This window comes from Podarcis filfolensis (genome assembly GCF_964270895.1).
Source record: "Podarcis filfolensis genome assembly, chromosome: 6".
Classification (NCBI taxonomy): domain Eukaryota; kingdom Metazoa; phylum Chordata; class Lepidosauria; order Squamata; family Lacertidae; genus Podarcis; species Podarcis filfolensis.
Window position 1 is genome coordinate 36,620,223 of NC_139609.1, and position 15,110 is coordinate 36,635,332.

General features: G+C 40.5%; 2 protein-coding genes across 3 annotated transcripts in view; one reads left to right on the top strand and one right to left on the bottom strand.

The window, feature by feature from the left end:
- LOC310765695 (uncharacterized protein) overlaps nucleotides 1–15,110 on the bottom strand; it is a 557,351-nt gene that overhangs the window by 423,503 nt on the left and 118,738 nt on the right. The window lies entirely within an intron of this gene.
- The window catches only part of NEGR1 (neuronal growth regulator 1), a 437,028-nt gene that overhangs the window by 373,229 nt on the left and 48,689 nt on the right, over nucleotides 1–15,110 (top strand). Inside the window, exon 7 of one of the 2 annotated variants that reach the window (XM_083621042.1) lies at nucleotides 4,966–5,007. The exons of the other annotated variant lie outside the window; for it this stretch is intronic. Coding sequence (XP_083477168.1) covers nucleotides 4,966–5,007 — 42 coding nt within the window. The remainder of the gene's footprint in view (nucleotides 1–4,965; nucleotides 5,008–15,110) is intronic. 2 annotated transcript variants of the gene reach the window in all.

A 15,110-nucleotide genomic window follows, 5' to 3' on the forward strand; every position in this document is an offset into this window, starting at 1 on the left:
CCACATGCAGCTGCTTTGTGACCTTGGGCTAGTCACACTTCTCTGAAGTCTCTCAGCCTCACTCACCTCACAGAGTGTTTGTTGTGGGGGAGGAAGGGAAAGGAGAATGTTAGCCGCTGTGAGACTCCTTCGGGTAGTGATAAAGCGGGATATCAAATCCAAACTCTTCTTCTTCCTTTTGTATTCTGTTTCATAACAATATTTTAGGTCTATTCCTCTCACAAATTATACAAAGCAACAATATTTACTGAGTGTAGTAATGATATTTATATTGAGAATGTCTATATCCAACAACATCCTTATGTTCATAAAAAAAATCAGTTTGAAAAGTTTGTTTAGCCCAGATCATTATGAAACATTTGCTTAAAAGCCAGAAACTTCATATAGCTTATCAGGGTGTGGTTTATAGGCCTGGTTTTAAGGAAATAATGAAAGGTTTCCATTTTAAAGAGCCTTCTCTGAAAGCATCACTCCTGGAAGGAACACCATGTATTCTGTGCTCTGATTGCTTGGCCCCATAAAGAACACAGCAGCTTCATGTGAACTTCCAAACTGTCTTCAACAGCAGCCTCATGTGGAACATGCTACAGTAGCTTAATCTGTATGAAGCCAGAGCACATGAATAACCATGGTCAGGTTTGCTTTCACAACATAGGGTCCCAGGTGGCAAATGAATCTGATAAAAGGAACTCCTGAAAATGGATGCCAACTATCATAGGTTGATCCAGATCCAGGAAGACCCCCCCCCAAAAAAAAAACTGCTAACTTGGGGGACTGTCATCCCATCCAGGACAGATCACACACCTCCATCTAGATAAGCTGGTTTCCTCACCCACAGTGCCTTCATTTTATCCAGATTTGGCTTCTTTGCCATCATCTGAGAGGTGAGGAGAGCAAATGTTGGGGATAACTGTATGGCAGAACCCTCAAACTGGTAATGTTTGATTGATGCAGCAGTTGAGGTCTTCTATTTGTGAACAAATTATTTGAAAGAGGCCTCTGAGAATTCAGCCTACTCACTAGTAATATGAAGGAAGGGAAATGTAATGTGAGGAAGGGAATTCTTGCTCCTGAAGAGCAGATGTCTGCAGAAAATGCAACCCTCACCCTGAATTCATTGGACTTCAGTTGCATCATGCATGTCAATTCATTCAGTATCAACTCCTTGATTCATGTAATAGCCCAGGATGCTTTTGTGCATGTAGCTTTCGCTTGCTGCAGCACCGCATCATGCTATGTGGTATTAATTGTTCTATTGCACGTATGTCCTGTTCACAAGACTTCAGATGTTTAGCTGTGAACAGGTTAAAACGCCCATAAACTGATGTGCGGAAAGCACGACAAAATTCAGGAAAGCTGCTAGAATTTCTATATCAAGAGTTGGCAAGAATGGAAACTCTGCATCAATCTTGATGATTCCTCAAAGGCTATGAGCTGTGATTTAGTCACATGGGTGTGAATACACAGAGGCCTCTTTTCAACGATCCCATTTGCGGGTAAAAGCAAGCAATTTCTTTTCCTGGACAACCTTTAGAAACTGATTTTGTGGAAATTTTACTCTGAGATATGTATAGATTATTATGGCAAGCAGAATTGCCTCTGTAAATATTGTAAGAATGATGTTTGCTATATTAAATGGACCCTATAGCTTCTATAAAGTGACCAAACGGGAGGGGGAGGAAGATTAACTTTTTCAGTGTCGGAATAACATGTTATCACAGAACAGCAAGAGAGAAAATTTATGTCATCATCACCACTGAATAATGCTTTTTAAAATAAAGATAACCACAATTCCTTGGGAACTATGGATGTATTGAAAGTGTTTTGTACATTTCTTGGAGCCCTAAATCAAAGTCACATATGTACCACACATTTAAAGTACTCTTATACCACTTTAGCAATCTTGGTTACCCCCCCCCCATGAATCCTGGGAACTGTAGTTCATTTAAGTGTGCTGAGAGCTGTTAGGGTGCTCCTCAAAGAGCTACAATTCCCAGCACTTTTAACAAACCCAGCCAAAGTTCCTTTCTACTCCATGCTGGTTATCTGGATTCCTTCTGGCAACTGAAATGTTTTTCTTCCTCTGCTAATTTCACCTCTCTCTTTTTTGGCTTTAACAGGGAATTATTATTTTTTGTAAAACGTTTTTCCTAATAAGCTTCATCTTCACTGCTTAAAATATTTCACCCTCCTAATAAATCATTGCCCCATGTTCTTTGCAACCACTAACCCTATTAGGTTTTTACTAGGACCTGGTTCAAATATATTATTTATCATTTTTAGGTTGCATTAGTTCCCATGTAGAGCTAGTCACATTAACTGCAGTGTGAAGGAAGCAGTTCTGACATGGAGAAAGTATGCTCACAGAGACAGCTTCCTGTGGGCAATTAAAGGTGTTTTTTGGGGGGGGGTAATCTCACCCACCACGCACTTGCAAAATTGCAGTTCAGTATTTAGGATGAACACATGCCATGCATGTTCATGCCAGGCCAGATTATTTAATCCACAGCCATACTCTGAGAGTTGCTTTTGAGCACATTTGAACCAGACCAGACATTCCTTGACTCACCCTGTTCTCCCATTCCACATGGGGTTTGTCCTGGGTTGCGTTAAGCCAGTGCCACATCCACAGGACAGAAGGAGGGGAACAGGGGAGGGGATCCTTTCACTGTGCCTGTTTGCAGACCCAGGCAAGTCTCAATAACATCACATGATAACAGCACAGTTAGTTCATTATCCAGCAGACCCTGTGCTATTTCTGCCTCCTGTGCCTTCTCCTGTTCTAGGGATTTCTGCTGGCTGCTTGTTGTTTGGAAAGGCGCACTGGAGCACTGATTTCTAGCAGGGCTTCCTACTCTACCTCTGCCCCCATCCAACCCCTAATCAAGCGTGGTGGATCCAGGTTTGGATTGCTCTGTAAATGTGATAGGACTGCAGCAACAGGCAATTATGAGCATCTTCAAGTTACTGTACTTTCGTTTCTCTAATGGATACTAATCTGTGTGCTGGATCTGCTGCATTCACTACCACACTTGATGTACAATTTCAGCTTCTGGCAGCCATCATCACTTCCGCGAACGCATGTTGTTGGTGTGCCACAGGGGAGAAATAAAACTCCTGGTACTTGTAACTTTTGTTTTGATTTGCAGGGATATTTCTTCTCCTGAGATGTAGAAGAATTCCTCCCTACCAGTATTTATACATAATTCCAATATGTGCAAAGGGTTAGGTTAACTCCCCAAGAAAGCTAATGTGTTCTAAGTGTGAGTGAAAATTTAATGCTCCTTACTTCTTTTACCGTATAATAGAGTGATGCTTGAATTCTGATCTGAAGTAATGCCATGGCGTTTCAAGTCAGCATAAGAGCAACTACGAGCTGTCTGAGCAAAAGGGAGGGAGAATTAATACTGTGGCTTCAATCCTTGGATATGATTGACAGTATATGATACGAAATAATAGCCTTTCAAAGGCCATGCGTTTTAGCTTCTCAAAGGAATTGTGAAGTTACTGCATAGCAGGTCAAGGTCTTCAAGTAGCATAATTATCAGAGAAGTGCCAATCCAAAATCGTTTTCCATTTTTAAAAATGTGCTAATTTATAGGTGAAGTTGATGGTGGCTTTTCTTCTTCTTTTTTGAGAGCTGAAAGAATGTATTTTACAAAAAAAATGTGCTTAGAATATAATGATACACAATTTTGACATGTTTTTCATTTCAAATACAGCACCATTTTAAAGAAATGGTCATTTGAATTTAATTCTTTGAGTTGTGTATTAGCCTGGTTTTGATTTGCGTATGCTGTGTCAGGCAGAGAGTGACAAAAATACAGATGGAAATGAAAAGTGAAAAATGGTATGTTACAATCCATTGGATACTTACTTAAAAGTAACTTGCACTAAATCATTGTGACTTAATTCTGAAGAAAAGTGTTTGTGGACAATTGGACTTTGGTGTGAAAATATTGCTTCTGGTTTGAAATACTGCTACTGGTTTGTACCTTCTCTATATTTATAAATCTGACATGATTTGTTTGTTGGCCATTAATAAAAGTCAATGGGTGGAATCCAATGTAGTGCACGGAAGTGTCCCCTTGAACACACAGGGCTTTTGTTTTGTTTTCTCCCCTGAAACTGCCATCCATGTGCCCCAAAATCTGCTCCAGAGGGTTGGGGGACCCTGTGGAGCGATTTTGTTGTGGGGCTGCAAGGGAGAAGGGAATAAGTTTACATTCTGCTATGCAAGCAGATTTCCATTGTACAGGGGAGTGGACATTATTGAATGCCACCAATTAAATGAAATTAAAGTTGGCCTGTATTGAGAAAACCTTAAATTAATGCCTTGTTTCATGACTCACTGAGCTGCTGTGAACCTTGTTTTAAACTTTCCTTTCAAATTTACTAAACCAAAATGTATGTCACCATTTTTGTCCATTTGATGCATTAAAAAAAATCCTTGATTAAAAGAAATCACTGAAAGGTATTTTGGACCTTTGTATGGACATATTCATTTTTTAAAAACCCCAATAAAATTTTAAAAATCCGTTGTGTAAGCAGATAATTACATCTGTATTCACATTAAAAGATGGATATTAAGGTGTATTTTGTATGCTGATTTCAGTCACCTACCAGACAACTTTATCAGAGAACTTCAAGGGTAGGTCAGCAAAGGCAGTTTGGCTGTAGTTTGTCTCTCAGAATGTTTTATTTTGACTCCTGTGTCTTAGTGATGCATGAATAAAGAAACTGATGTGTGTCACCCATGAACACAGTTTTTGCTTACTGCATGATTTTCACAGAAAACGCCAAAGTCTTGGTGGGTTTTGTTTGTCTTCCTTGTTTCCTAAGTTAACCTCATAAGCATTATCTGTTGCATGACCATGACCGATGACTGTCTCATTTTGTATTTGTCTTCCATATGTGATTAATATCCAAATGTTCTTTTTTTTTCTTCCTTTTCCCTTTTTGTAGAAATTATTGAGCCTACTACTACTAGTCCTGTCTCAAGCCCAGGTCAGTATCCACATACACCCCCAAAGTATGCTTGGGTACTCTCTCCCTCCCTCTGTCTTTCCAAGGAATGACAACATATATGTTGCTGTCATGCCAGTAGACACGCAGTTGATGTTGAGCAGTATTACTTCTATTACTGCTGAATTGTCTCTTTCCTGTCTTTGTGCACTCACCGTTTGTGTTGCTCTTTGGGCAAATGCTATTCTGCCTTGGTAGATTTCTTTTATGAAAGCGCTTCTCTGTTTCCCTCTGTCCCAAAGATCACACAGCAGATGCAGACAGCATTGGCTTAGTGGTGAAATGCCTTGTGCTTTTTATATTCTCTTTGTGGTATTATCTGTGCTAAATTGATTGTTGGCTGTTTTGCTGGAAGCAAGGCATTTGTGTGAGTTTTCTTTCCCCCCTGGCTCTTCCTTTGTGCATATTGTGTTGGAACATCTATGACCGAATGCAGGGCTGTGCTAATGATGGGGTACCTTTTCCTGTAAAGGTTGTTCACATAGCAAAGCTTCATGAGCAGAATTTTATTAATTTTAGCTTACAGGGTAAGATCTTCGAAGAGAAATGCAGATTTTCCATCTCCTGATTAATAAAAAAGACAGACTCATTCCTTGGTCTTTGAGGGCTATTCTGTTATTTACTTACTACCATAATTTTACTGGACTAACACCTGCAGAGGTTACTTTAGCTCTAAAATAAACCAAAAACCCTGATGGGTAGAATGCCTATATATATATATTCATAGTACTTAAGGAATGTCTTTCTTTACCTATCCTCTCAAAAAATCAGAACTGTGGAAACAGGTTCTGTTGCCAAACCAGTGCATATTTCTACAAAACCATAGCAGCGTTTTGATACAGGCATGCTACAAATCTTCAGTAAAGACTTGGCCTACCCCTGGTAGCCACAACGCCGAGGGCAGATGCTGACACCCAAATTCTAGCTTCGCAAACTTTTGAAATATGGTAGTCTTTAGTGTGGAAATTTGCCCTGCTTTGAAGATGTATAGTTTGAACTATAAAGAATGAGAGTTCCCACTGCTTCTGTAGAAATTCTCATGTGTTTTCTGTGTCATTCATGCAGTGTCTGACACAGCTGTGCAACGAACTAATCTAGCAGTGTCTTGAAAGAAAAACTTAAAAGTCGTGCTTAGGGTTTGTCTGGTAGTCTCACTTGCCACACAGCTGATAATATAGCTTACTAGAATTTGCTTTTTCTTTTCATTTTACCACAGTGTTGTTAAAAAAAAAGCTATGCTATAAAACTTAATTCAACCTAAAGTTCATTTATACCCATGTTTGAACACATTCTTTCTTTTGAAAGTGATGCTCAATTGAAACATTTTGCAGGTTGAGGAGCATTATGTTCTGGTGCATTTTTTCTATAGTTTTAACATTCCTCCCCATACCTACTCGTGAGCCTAAAACTTACAGTCAATCAGTAGATTTGTTGCTCAACCAAAGATCATAACAAATCTGAACAGTATAGTATTGACAGGTGGAGATCCACAAAATCACACGGTGCCATCAGATAGATTATTCCTTCCTGAGCACTGTAAAGTATTGGTGGTTCCCTGCAGAGGATTTTCCAAGTTGGTGGCCAATGGCCACATAAGCTACCCTCCTCTCTTCCCAGAAAGGCTACGTTTTATGTCTGCTTTGTGAAAAACAGGCACATGCAAGCGGACGCTATTGAGAATTCTGAAGCTTTCCCCAGAAGGACAGGGCCATAATGGGAACATAGACATACATGCAAAGAAGCAAAGGTTGCTATCACCTTGCATGAAGATTTAGGTGGTATGAAGCAATGCTCCTTTCAGGACTAGAAATCCTGTGGGCCTGGGATCTTCAAACTCTTAATACTGTCTCTTTATTAGTATTCTGTAATACTTTGCTTCCCCATGGCTAGTTATGTGCTGAGAATCCTTGGGAACTTCAATCTGCTGGGTAAGCCTTATCTAGAAGATTTATCTAGATAAAGGCAGGATCCAGTGGCAATACCTGCTGTAGGGAGTATCCATTCATCTTACTGCTACCCGCCCAATGACTAATTGATCTTTCACTGTAGCAAGAATGCATAAATATTGTCAAGGCTACTAACATAACCCCCTATTGCTGATGGGGTTGCCAGAAACCACAGGGACCGTAAGCATAGCTGTAGTGCTTTGCAGCTTGCTTTTAGCTGTTTAAGAAAAATATTTACCCTTTATCCCATTTGTATGTCCAAAATGAACCCCTGCCAGTTGGCAAAACAAGAAGTTTCCTTCTTCAGACCTTCAGTCAACTTGTGGATGCAGGACTGGTCCCACTCCAGATGATTGTAATTGAATGGCTTAATGCTTGAAGAAGCCCACAGATTGAACAAGAAGGAATGATGGGTTCTTAATATGGTCCCCTTTTGATTTATTTCATTCACTTCTTCTATAAGTGTTCCACAGGCAGTGGGTGTCTTTGTGGCTTCATCTCTCCACCTTTGTTGTTGTTGTACAGATTTATTGACTGCTTCACAGCATGAAGCCATCAAAGCAGTGCACAGTGTAGAAACAGAAAAAAACACAGAAGTCCTTTTCTTGGCTTCCTAGTTTTTGAGGAGATTGAATGAGTTTGGTTATTTTGGTACCCTTGATTTCTTTTTTGTGTGGCGTTTTCTTATTTTAAGCTGCTTTGGATGGGCCATTACACCTACAAAACAGCCCTGAAACATTTCATGGTGATGGTGATAGTAATCTGTTTCCTTATCAGTCCCCCCCAAAATAACGCGCACTGCAATCCAGTAAGAAGTTAATAACAGATAACGAATGGGCTTTAGTTCATGCTGGATCATGGCCAGTTTATTTTAACGTTAAACGAAATAGATATTGTATCATTTTGTTTTGTCTCACTGGCGATGTAAATTGCTTAGCTTTAATGTTCGAGTTCTTTCAACACTTTGAATGTACAACTAAAATGTAGCAATCTAGGGCTGTGTGTTTTTAATAGCTGTTTATTCCTTGTCAGCAAATGAAGTTGGAGTGAAAATAATGAAGATTTATGGAGTACTTTTGAAAACAGAAATGTTTATGGGTGGCCTATGTTACACTGTTTTAGGAGGCTTTCATGAGAAAGAAGGAATCAGTGATGACAGGGGGAAATTACAGCCTTAGAAATGAGTATAATGTGTTTAAAGAGCCTATCTTGGTCCCAGTTTTGATTCTGTTTTGCTGACATCATTGGCAGAACTTCCATTTCCCATTAGTTCATCATACCATACCCAACTACCTCTCAGTGATGAACATTTCTTCTTGTCATGCTAGCTGCTAATTAGCCATTGTTCACTTTCAGTCAACATCAAAAATAATTGGAGAGGGATTTCCTTCACAAACCCTGAAAATATCATCTGGACAAAAACCATAAACATAAATGTTTGACATTTTGAGAGGCAGGCAGTACTGATCAATGTTGTTGCAACTGATGATGATTCAGAAATGCTGGCAGCAATGAAGAGAGAGAAAGGGAGAGACGACAACAAATGAACATTTTCTAGTGAACTTCAAGAATTGGCTTGAAATTCTACATGAAGATCATTGACTGACAGGCAAAATTAACTATGACTAAATGAAAAGCATTGCAAAACATGTATAATCTCCACTGAAGATAGTGTTGGGTGGAAGTTGATGCAGTGTGGAAATTTACAGCTTAAAAATGAAGAAGTTTAACATTTGCAAGCAAAGGACTGCAGAAAGCAGATTGTTTTATAGTAGATTGGCCAAGAGGAATTTATATAATTGGGGAAAATATTAATAGGAACTAGAGAACTGAACAAGGGGCCACAGCTCAGTGGTGAGTACATGATTTGCATACACAAAATCTCACGTTCAATCCCTAGCATCTCCAATTAACAGGATGTCAAGTTTCAGAGCTGTGACTACTTGCATAACCTTGGAGGACTGTTTGCCAGTTGAAACAGGCAGTTGGTCTCACTCCACATAAAAGCAGCTTAATATTCTCATAGGTTCACTATGCCAGCTATATTCAAGAAATGAAAAAACACCATGTGATCAAGAGATTTGATCAGATGAGCCTCAAATGCAAGGACAATGAGCTTGAATAAATATTCATAATGTTGTTTCCTTGCATACAGAATGCATGTGATGTATTGATATACGGGTTTAAAAATCTATTAACCTATTTTATCAGATATTATTGTGAAAGGGTGGGCGGAACCCTCCGAAACTTCATATGTATGCTAATGGGATCTGAACTGGTAGCGACTGATCAGGACCAGAACTTGAAGTTACAGTTCCTAGCTCAATGAAGATGTCAGTGCAGTGTGTGGCAACCCCCCCCCCAAAAAAAGGGTGAATTCCATGGAAATAAAACTGCTGATATCATAATGCTGTTACGCAAATCTATGGTGTGACCACACTTGGAACACTGTGAATATTCTCAAAAAGGATACTAAGGAGCTGGAGAAGTTTCAGAAAAGGGCAAGCAAGATGGTCAAGGGGCTTGATCAACTTCCCTGTGAGAAAAGGTTAAAACACTGGGGCTTTAGGGGGGGGGGGAAGATGCCTATGGAATGATGCATGGAATGGAGAAAGTGATAGAGATAAGGTTTTCTCCCGCTCTTATAATTGTAGAACCTGGAGCCGCTGGTGAAGATGGAAGATGCAGGAGTGCCTAAAGAAAGGTGCTTCTTCAAAGACCATGTAGTTAGAACAGGCATAGGCAAACTCCGGCCCTCCAGATGTTTGGGACTACCAATTCCCATCATCCCTGACCACTGGTCCTGTTAGCTAGGGGTGATGGGAATTGTAGTCCCAAACATCTGGAGGGCCGGAGTTTGCCTATGCCCGAGTTAGAACCATGCAGTTCCCTCTCACGAGATGTAGTGACGGTCATCAGCTTGCCTGGTTTGAGAGAGGAATAGAAAAATTCATGGAGAGTAAGGCTATCCATGGCAACTAACCATGATGGCTGTGTTGTGCCACTAGGGGCTGGAGGCAGTATGTCTCTGAATACCAGCTGCTGTGAATCACAAGTAGCAAAAGGACTGCCAAATTAAGGTGCTGCTTGCAAGCTTTCCGTTTCCATTCGGCCGGCCACAGTGCGAACAGGATGTTGGACTGGATGGGTCTTTGCTCTGATGTAGCACAACACTTTTGTCCTCTTATATTCTCAAAAAACTATTGCCTACATCTAGCCATATTTTATGTGCCGTTCGTAATTATTGTGGGGAAATAAAGATTGTGTAGCTCAGACTATTGTTGAATATTACATAATGCTGTGATTTGGATTTGTGCACCCACTGGAAATCTATTGTTAGACTATAGTCATAGAGCATGACAGCCATTCAGATATAGTTTTAAAAGTGCTTAAGGCAAGCATTCTCTCCTAGTTTACAGGCTGTGGTAGATACACAAAAAACAGAAGGTAGATCTATATTAAGAATAATGTTGCTTGCATTCCTGTTTTGTAAAAAGAATCCCTAATTAACTGATTGTTTTAAAACAATAAAAGTGGCATATGTTTTTCATGAAAGCAGAAAAGGAAACTTGGCATTATATATAACAGAAACCTTACAAATGTCTGCATACTTATATGGCTGAATTTGGGGTCTCATATGGGAATTCCACAAGCAGGACCTGGGTGCAGCAGTGCTCTCCCAATTTGTGATTCTCAGCAACTGTTATTCAGATGCATACTGTCTCTGTCACTGGAGGTAGAAAACAGACTTCATGGCTAGTAGCCATTGATAGCCTTAATGAAGCACGTGAAAGTATAGATGGTACCCACTTAGAGTGAATAAGGATCAGGCAGACACAGCTTTGGAGAAAAAGAAGGTGAGGTTTTATTGCCAAGCAATAAGGACCCAGTTGGAATCTCTTCCAAAGAACTGGGACCCCAAGAGACAGAAATCCTGAGGTCTTTATACCTGAGCAAATCACAGCAAATCATAGATCATGAGACAATCATGAGACAGTCACGAATCGCCAGCGAAATTAGCCAATTAGCGTGCTTCTTGCCATGCTCACGGCTCCTGGTCAAGCACAGGGTTCTACTTCTAACTTCTGCTTTCCATCGTCTGCACAAATGATGCACAATGATGCACACTCTGACCTTTTCCCCAGTTCTGACAGAACAGGGAGTTTTGGAGTTTTTGTGGTTTGGCCCTTCCTGTTCTTGTAGATTATTTTAGCCTGCATCTGAGGGGGATTTTGTACCAGTGTCTCTGATTCATGTCTTCCCCTTTGTTCAGGGTACAAGGATGTTTTCTAGGGGAAACCAGTGTCTCTGATTCATGTCTTCCCCTATGTTCAGGGTACAAGGATGTTTTCTAGGGGAAAGGTCGGTTCTAAGTTGCTGTTCCAAGCAGTTTGCAGTTAGCTAAGGCAAAAGCTTTCCTTTGATTCAAAATGGATTATAAAAATACTGTAAGCCCTGATTATATGTGAGCATATATGAATATATTGATTACTGATAACTGATTATATGAATAGCATAAGGGTAGCCCTTCTTTCCTTGCCTCATTATGATCCAAATGGACATAGGCTAGATTCAGAGGTTCTACTAGTTCCTTGAATCTTTACTTACTGACTGACTTACAGCAATTCTGTGTCTTCCAGTTAAAAATAAATAAATTGCTCTTACACAAATGGTTTTTCACCCAGTTGAGGTTTGACAGGTGGAAAAAGGGGAGTTGGTTTTAAGCGATTACCCCTTTTCCCAGCAAATACCCCATGCCACCCTCACTTTTTTTTCTGGAGGGTCCCCCAACCCCTTCAAAGCAGCTTTTCAGAGAACACAGAGATTCTCAGGAAGATGGGGAAATCAGTGCAAATTGGCTCCCCACCTTCTGATAATGGGATCATCCACTCAAGGGGTTTCTTGACTCTAGGCTGTAATTAAGGCTTGTAAACATCACCTGACTGAAACTATAATTGTGATTCTAAATAAAAAAAATAAAAAGCAAGCAAGCAAACAGCCACCTCCCAAAAATGCCAGTCGTGTGTGTGTGTGTGTGTGTGTGTGTGTTTAAAGGAAATAAAAACAAAGAGTTCTAAATAACATATAAAGAAGACATATATATGTATTATTTAAGTAGTAGCTGAATTTAACAAATATATTGTGTACCACCTTGCATTCAATCTGTGGTTTTTACAGCTATGTCTACTACCAGCCTGCTATGAATAGAACTGGCAAATCAAGAAAACAAGGAGAACATTGGCAAGGCTTCATTACATGAATGACAAAATAATTCCCTCTTTCCCCCAATACCATACCATAATACCCCCATACCAATTATAATCAATCACTGAAATATTTTTATTGTGCATTCATAAAGATCACACCTGTTCTGAGGGAGAGGGAATTCTACTATTGTTGAGCTATAGCTTTTCAGTCAGCAGTAATGTGGTAGCATCGAGGCAGCCTCATAGAACAATTATTAAAGCAGGTTGGTGTGTGGACATAAATCTACTAGTGGTATAAATCCACTAATTTCTGCTGACTATTGCTGTCACGGGCACGATGACCACAGCCCGGTGTGGGGTAGAACATGGAAATGAACATAGGAGATGGGTATTGGGTTGAAATAGGCCACAACATTATTGATTACAGATGTCAGTAGGTTTGCTTAGGCATTGGGCATGTATCCAGCATCAGAAAGCCCACATGCCGGCTGATAAGAACCTAGTGGGGTTGGCCGTGCTGGGGAGTCAACCCCAATGTGGACTGGGTGCCACAACCCAACACAGGCTGCCAGCGGAAGAGGTGTTTTGGCTCGTTGGCCCCTGTGTGGACTCCCAGACAGAGTCATCCCTCTTGGGCCACTTTAATGGAGTACCTGCTCAGCTAAAGATCCAGCCCCATGCTTCACCATTATATTTATATCCTGTATTTCTCCTATTCCAGGACTCATGCAATTGCTTTGAAACAATGCAGTGTTCAAATTTATATGCTCAAGTAAAAAAATAGGTGACCATCAAGGCTGTGTCTAGTGCCTAGCTAAGCAGCTGCTGAGTTCTAGTTCTTGTGCTGTGCCTCTCAGGGTGGTATCTACTAGTGCTTCTACTAGTGCAACGACTTGGCTGTGCATCAGAACCCCTCCCCTCCTCTCTCCATATGCCCCCTTAATCTCTTCTGGGAGTTGCCCCAACTTTCTAGAACAGTTTGGAGGCAAGGGCACACAGGGGAAAGAGAGGGAGCAGTTCAGCTGTACAGGTAGAAAACCTTGTGCTAGCGGAAGCACTTCATCAACCACTCACTTCTTTTGGTCCAGGAGATTACTCTGCAAAAAGCTTCAAAACGTTGTTATAGATCTCTTGGAAGCTATGAACATGGCCTGGTGGAACCACCTTTTCTGCCCTCCCACAATATGTGTGGTCAATTATTACAATTGCAGTGTTTATTGACAGAGATTTGTTTAGGACCAGAGTGACTCTAGTTTGCATTTCCTTCCAGAAGGGTTTGAATACCGTAGGTCAGTTGGGTCTGCCTGTGGTTGACTACATTTCCAAAAGCTGCCCATGGGTATAATGCCCAGGTGTTTAAGGTATGTTGGTATCCAGTAAACTCAGTGAAGTATTTACTGTTGGATTGGACTCTGTCTGATGGCACAGGTGGCTGTTTTAATGTTACTTAGATCATTTTTCAATTCTGCAGGTGTTACATGGGTATTGTTGTTTGTTGTTGTTTAGCCGTTTAGTCGTGACCCTATGGACCAGAGCACGCCAGGCACTCCTGTCTTCCACTGCCTCCCGCAGTTTGGTCAGACTCATGTTTGTAGCTTCGAAGACACTATCCAACCATCTTGTCCTCTGTCGTCCCCTTCTCCTTGTGCCCTCCATCTTTCCCAGCATCAGGGTCTTTTCCAGGGAGTCTTCTCTTCTCATGAGGTGGCCAAAGTATTGGAGCCTCAGCTTCACGATCTGTCCTTCCAGTGAGCACTCAGGGCTGATTTCCTTAAGAATGGATACGTTTGATCTTCTTGCAGTCCATGGGACTCTCAAGAGTCTCCTCCAGCACCATAATTCAAAAGCATTAATTCTTCGGCGATCAGCCTTCTTTATGGTCCAGCTCTCACTTCCATACATCACTACTGGGAAAACCATAGCTTTAACTATACAGACCTTTGTCGGTAAGGTGATGTCTCTGCTTTTTAAGATGCTGTCTAGGTTTGCCATCGCCTTTCTCCCAAGGAGCAGGCGTCTTTTAATTTTGTGACTGCTGTCACCATGGGTATATACTACATGGGTATATACTACTCTATTCCACTTTTCTCTGGCTGTCTCTATGTCAGGGATTTCTGGTGTTGCATACTGCCAGGTAAAGGCATTTCTTAAGTTTTCTTGAGAAGTTTTGGGGCATGGGCTGTTTGCAGAAGATCAGGTGCAGCTGCTGTACTCAGCGTGTAAGATCCACATTTTTCCACTATGATACTTAGTAGGGAAAAAAGTACAAACACCTCTCATACCAAATCAGACCAAGATTCTTTATACCCTGTCCAATGTTCAAGCTCAGCTGACTGTACACTAACTTTGGGGAAACTAATCAATGTAGCAAGGGTACTGGTGAAAGTCACCTTCACTTTCTTTCATGAGGAAAGTGGGATGTAAAATTTTAAATATACAATAATAAATACGTGGATTAAATCTGGTTCTTTTTATGTACATTGTTGTCTGTATTTACCATTGTGTTGGGAGTTCTTTGCTTTACTAAAATTGCCCATAGAGCCTCTATAAGAACTGTGTTGGTGTGCTTTGTAAATTTTTATTTTTGTAAGTTGAAATTACTTTTCCATTTCTTACTGCGAGAGAACATTTATCATCCACAACAAAGAGATTTCAAATGACAATTTCCTTTGTTAAAAAAGGGGGGGGGAATACTACATGGATGCTAATTTGAGGCAACTGACTTTCTTTTCTTTTTATACTTTAATTCCACAAGAAGATGAACATATTAAAACAGTTAATAAAGTAGAGCCTGCATTAACTTAGGAACAAAAGGATTTTCTACAGCGTGAAGACAAGAAACTTGAAAGGTGGCAAGTATTTCCACTAAATCCAGCATGTTATATGAGAAACAAAAAACTCAATTACATCTAATTAAGGCCACATACAATGA